This window comes from Belonocnema kinseyi, chromosome 6 (genome assembly GCF_010883055.1).
Source record: "Belonocnema kinseyi isolate 2016_QV_RU_SX_M_011 chromosome 6, B_treatae_v1, whole genome shotgun sequence".
NCBI lineage: Eukaryota > Metazoa > Arthropoda > Insecta > Hymenoptera > Cynipidae > Belonocnema > Belonocnema kinseyi.
Window position 1 is genome coordinate 71,028,041 of NC_046662.1, and position 6,468 is coordinate 71,034,508.

Here is a 6,468-nt window from a genome sequence, read left to right on the forward strand (position 1 = left end):
ACCGCGATTTCGCTGGAAGCGGGTGCAATTTTTCAGATTAGCACCCGCTCCCGGCGAAATCCTGCGGTTATCCTTATGACAAATTTTTAATTATATATATAATAAATTTAGAATAAATTAGCAATATGGAGTAAGTCCAAAAATTTTAAAAATTAAAAAAAATCCTTTAGGTCGAAGGAGTCTCTTATATAGAACTATAATTTGATAAAGTTTCATTGAAGTCGAACGACCACTTACAGATTTTGATATTCCTGACGTATACTGGCCTATATTAGAAAAAAGGCATTACAAAAATAATAACATAATTTGTATAATAAAATATAAACTGTAACTTCAAGAGCCAGAACAGGGTACAGTTAGCATATTTAACAGAAATTATTATAAAAAAAAGAAACTTACATACAATAGAAGTCCGATAACTTGCCGTCCGATAAGTGTACACTTTCCTTAAAAAGTCATCACACGTACGGCACGCACACTAATTGTGGTTTTCCCACTACGTGTGCTATTTTGATCATGATTTGCGTCCATGATTTACGTATGTGCGCACCTAATATCGTGCTACTAGAGGGGGCATCCGATTAGTCCGCAATTCCTGGAATTTCCCGCCCCTGCAGCGCCGAAGTTGCAAAGTTATCGGACTTGTACCGTATGTTGTTTAAAACAAGGCTAATTACGAGAAGCATGCAAATTTAACGTTTTTGCAACACGTCAATACAAGAAAGTTATAGATGTAACTCATTTTTCGGAATTTTTCTCAAGATTTTTCTTTTGACATCCTTAAAAAAAAGTAGATAGTTGATATATTTAGATCATTAAAAAAAAAACTTATTCTGAATTTGAGTTAGGTTCGCTCTCTTGATCAATATATTACGTGAAAAACAATTGAATTGCTTTCAACATTTGTATTGTTCAACATGAACCAATTATGGTCCGATTTTTTTTAGTACATCTTGGTACTCGTTATTTGTTTAAACCTAAACTTTATTATTTTCTGTACTGCTCTACCCCGAGCAACTTTGGACCTATTTTCCTATAAATTCCTATGCAATACATATGACTATACTTTCCAGAAGTTTGAGTCCGATGGATTTTTCGAGTGGTTGCACTAAAAAAATAATGTTCCGTGTATAAGATAATAATCAACTAATATTGAATTCGCTTCCCTATATTTGTCGTTTTCATTCATATATTTTATTCCCTTACAGAATCAGGATATTCAATTCTCTCATGCTGTTTTAATGGGAAATTTGGTTTTAAGCGAGTTCCTAAAATAATTTATCGTGGTACACACTTACCCGATAAATATATCCCTTTGGAGCAACCTTTTGAGTGGATAGACTCAGATGACAATGCATACCATGTTGCAATAATAGATATTGCTGATAATATGATTCGTCCCATAATGAGTGGACCGAAGGATCCTAAACGGATTAAAATATACATAAAGGACCCAAAACGTATGCGTATCATGGATGAAGAAGACATGGCGAATAATCCTGTAAACATGCCTTCTTATGAACATCCTTCTCGACTGAGTCCTTTACCCTGGAAGACGCGGACCTGGACCCGGAGCGGTCAGTCAATTGATTTTAGGCGCTCATTAGGCATTTAGGATTTAAGATTTTTAATAATTTAATTAATATATATATATATAAGATATTTGCATTACTGAAAACTACAAATTAAAATAAGTTCTAAGTCTGTATGTAAGGTTTTACATTATTCCTTCGTAACATTATATGCCTTACGAGCAGGGACAATACATGTTGAAAAAATAATTAGTTGTATAATTTCTTTTCTTGCACGCAAAATCTTATTATTTTTGAAAAATCCGTATATTTTTATAGTTGATTAGGTCATATGTAAAACTTGTTTAATTATCCAAATTATGAATTCCAGATGAAAATAGTTCACATTAAAACATTAAACTATTATTTGATATAAGTAAATAGGCTACATGACCTTAACAAATCTACTGTATTTGCAAGTCATTGCTTCAAAATAAGAACACAAGAATTATTTTGAACATTTTGTTTATTTTACTTTATTGTATTCACGTTGAAAATTACCTTTGTATTTTATGGGAATAAGCAAACAAAGCTAGATTAATTCGTTTTTAGATAAAATGAGTTATGCATGATTTCATCAGAGAGGAATATGATTATTGGTTCTTAATTGGTTCAAAAAAATCTCTTATACTGAAACCATGCTTTAAAAGTTTTTCAACCTTTAAAATATATGATACTATTTGAATTTTTGTAATAGTTCTGGTGCCTTTCAGATACAACATTTGTCTAATTATTGAGAAATTATCTCGAATGGACTCATATTTTTTTCGCTTACTCCTAATTTACTTATATGTATTCTAGAAGTGACAATATTCTAATTTCTAACCATTTAAATTTAGATACACAGAAAAACAAGGAAATCAATTTTGTTTCAACTCATTTTCGTACAAACTCAGTTTGAACTTTCACGTTCGCTCTCTTAATCAATGTCAAAACTAAAAAAACAATTGAATTGCTTAATATGAAATAGTCACTGTTGAATTGTGTTGCAGTACATTTTGATCATTTTTCTTTGTTCAACACGAAACCTAATAAACTTCATGAATTTTCTTACTTTCGAAAAAAGAATACATTTCCATTCAAGATGTATTATTGCGTAGCAGGCAAAAATATATCTTTTTTAAAAGAATTTGCTCATATTTTTTAAAGAAAAATCAAATTTAAAAGAAAATTTAAGATGAAAGCCAATTAAATATTTCAAAACTGTGAAGAAAGAAGAATATCGTACTGTATCTATTATCAGGTTAATTATAGACTTACTGATAAGCTCGAGTCAATCTTGCGTCTACATTTCAAGATCAAAAGCAAATTTAGGCAATCTTAAACTTTTTAGATTGCAACAAAAATCTAATTTTAATTTCGTTAATACTTCGATTCCGTTTGATCAAAGTTAATTGAATGATCAGATTTGATCAATGATGTACAATTGTTATGGACAAAAAATATACGAGTTTTGAGTATTACGAATATGACTGGTCATCAAATGTGCATCATAATTGGTGTGGTTTGTCAAATTTGCTGATTGAATAATTTGACTTGTTTTGTGTTTAACGGAATTGATAAACGAGTATAATACTTCTTTTAATAAATCTATTTGGATATAAATAATATAATATTGAACACATTCATGTGAATTTCTTTTCGCTAATTTGAAAAATAGTCATAAAGATTATTTACCAGAAAAATTATATATTTTTTACTATTCAAAGCAAATAAGTAGAATAATATATATCAAATATAAACAGAAACTAATAATAGAACTGTGTAAACAATTAATTGAAATGTTGACTTTCATACGATATATTTTAGGCAGTTTTCCTTTTCTATAATATTTTCTCATTCGATAAAACGAACATTTGATTTCTTTTCTTTAAACAAAAAACTTATTACATTTTCTTCTGAATGAACCTAGCAATTATTTCATAAGTTCTAAAACAAATTATTAGTCTACATAAAATATTAAATTGCATTGCACTTTTTTAGGGGGGAGTGAGAATGCTAAAAAATTTGGAAACGTTTGAGCTGATGGAAAATAATTGTGCAGGCTGACATCCGAAAAATCTAAAGAAAAAATAATTTTGATATCGCACTGAAAAAACTGGTATAGATGTTGTAACTAGAAATATATTGCTGGGGAGATATAGCTGAATTTCCAATAAAAATTATGTAGAACTGCAAACTAGATAGCTATAAGATACATAAACCATCTGTCTCCTGCAGAAAGAAAATTTGGGAGAAAATTCTGTCCTCATTTTCTAAATATTGTAGAAGTAATGATCAAACAGCATATTTCCTATAATTAGTTTGTTCGTACATCTAATCCGTTTAAACACAGCAGCTATATTCCTTCGCCTAGAAAATTTAGATTCTGTATGGCTATACGAGTATTGTAATATTAGAAACTTATATTTGCAAGTAAACATAAGCTCAAAGTCATTTTTTATTCATTATTATATACAATAAATATTTATTATCTATTAAAACTTCTAATCTGAAATAATTGCAACATCACTTTTATGCCTATAAATTAAAATGTATTTTTAAAATTACCCCCTTGCATTGGTTCGCACAGCACTAGCGCCCGGCCTTTTCGTAAATGCAAAAAGCTCGTTCCTAGTGTCTTGTGGCTTGCGAGGATTAAAAAATGAATATTGTAAACATTCAACGACAATGATGGAGCCGATTACAGAAATAAGAGATGTTTCGATCACCTGGAACCTCGAGAATTTTATTGAAGTTTTCAAAGGCAAGTGAGTATTTTTTTATCAGTGAAAGTAATATAACCTTAAGATTTTTTTACAACTTTTTTTCTATACGCCCTATTGAATACATATTGATATGTATTGATTATAACTGGTTATGTTCAAATTAAGATTTTTAATTATTAATTCATTTATGCATCTGATACATAAATAAAGATTTGAATATTTATATATAAGGTTGTTATATTTTTTCCTCATCATACCTAGAAATATCTAATCATATTCAAATATGTAAGCATAATCAATATAATCATACCGTATTAGCTAGAAAAATTATAAGCACTTCAGCCAGAAAATATAGCTATAGATAGGTTATCAAGTTTAGCTATCTTTTTTACCTAGAATGTCTACCTAAACCTGGTTAGGTGTGACACCTTTACTTGTTTAGCAATACACATATAGGTATGACAGCTAAATTTTCTAAGTACTGTGCCTATATTTTGTCTGCAAGAAAATCCAGCGATACCTTCTAGCTGGGATAGCAATAATTCTACGTAATATACCTAAACATTTTTTTTCAGTGCGGTTAATATTTGTTGTTCTTTTTTTTTCTATTTTAGAATTCGCATAAATTTTGTATTAGTTTAAAAATTATGGCAAATTTTTAATATATACAGTTTTTGCTAGGAAAAAATAATAAATTGAAAATTCAATGAAAGGTTTTGATTATTTGGATGTGCAAAAACATGTTTTTTTGATTGAGTTAAATGCATTTTTTTTTAAATTCAAATATAACCTTGGACCTGAAATTTCTTATGTTTAAAACAAAGAGACACTCTCTCAATTTTCTTGAGTGAAAAGTCACTTAATTCAAGTGATATGTGACTCGCAGAAAAGTGAAAACCCCGCTTCTCTGATTCGAGTGAAACTCCACTTTTCGTTCGAGTGCATTTCCCACTCAACTCCTTCAGGTGAATTCTGACTCGAAGACGAGCGAGCTGTCGCTTGAATCGAGTCAAGCGATTCAATTGAAGTTCGAGTTAACTCTTTCACTCGAGTCATTCGAGCGCTTGGTCCAACTCGAAGAAGAGCGAGATACTATTTGAAGCGAGTGAAATAATTCAATCGATGTTCGAATTTGAGAAATGCCATAAGCAAATGAAACATGAAGTAGAACAATTTTTTTTCTTCGTTAAAAAATGTGTTCGATCTTCAAAGAACCGATTGTTTTGATGAATAAGAAGTTAAGAATCAAGCTCGCAATCTGCACGCTCTCTTTGAATACGGCCAGTCAACTGGATATCCTTATGGGCATGGTGGAGATATGATGCTTCCTGGAGATTCGCAACCTCGAGAAATCCTATTACTGATTCTTCTATAAGTCACTAACTATCACTAACAATCACTTTATTCAACTTAAACTAATAAATGTTAATCACTTGCATCTTTTATTGGCACTAATCACTTTCTAATACTTTTACACTTTTCAACATTGGTAAGAAACTTTGACGAAACTAGTATGACCAGGCTTTGCAAATGCAGGAGCTTGTAAATAAAGAAAATAAGTAAATAATATATTACTTTGCTATAAACGACGTGACTCATTTACAACTATTATATTGAGGACAAATTTGTATGAGTTTTCACTCTTCTTTGGATGTTAAACTTGTGCCTATTATTTTTTTTAGAACTTGTGCCATTCATCCCAACATTAAATTTTCGTTTATTTAAAATTTTATTTGTTACGAATGAATCAAAAACTGCGGATCCTATCAGAAAATGATTAAGAATTTGTAGCTCTTTTTTGGATTAACAACTTTTGTCATCTTCTTCTTTTGCGTAGCTTGTGTTGTTTGTCTTTTTTAATACAACGAATAACCATACATAGAATTTCCACATTTTGAAAAAAGTGGTCTCAAAAAATTTTTAAATTCCCCAGCTTTTTACATTTTCATGCAAAATGACTGGCTAACGAACTCGACCTTCGATTTAAGTTAATAAAAGAGTATACTAAATGCCAATAAAATCTGTGAATTATTTCGAAAGTTGTAGTGCCAACAAACTAAAAATCTACAGACACACAGATGAAAAAACAGATAGACAGACAGACACATTCGTAAAAACATGCTTTTTGGATGCAGGGAGTCTCAAAACGTGGACATTTGGACAAAAACCGATTGGAGGGGGGGGGGGGG

The 6,468-nt window shown here is 30.3% G+C and overlaps 1 protein-coding gene across 4 annotated transcripts in view; it reads left to right on the forward strand.

Moving 5' to 3' along the window:
- Positions 1 to 1,773, forward strand: part of LOC117175011 — a 40,077-nt gene extending 38,304 nt beyond the window's left edge. For all 4 annotated transcript variants that reach the window (XM_033364507.1, XM_033364510.1, XM_033364508.1 and 1 more), the window contains exon 3: positions 1,209 to 1,773. In XM_033364507.1, the coding sequence (XP_033220398.1) occupies positions 1,209 to 1,615 (407 nt within the window). In that variant the 3' untranslated portion in view covers positions 1,616 to 1,773. The remainder of the gene's footprint in view (positions 1 to 1,208) is intronic.
- Positions 1,774 to 6,468: the final 4,695 nt, after the last annotated feature.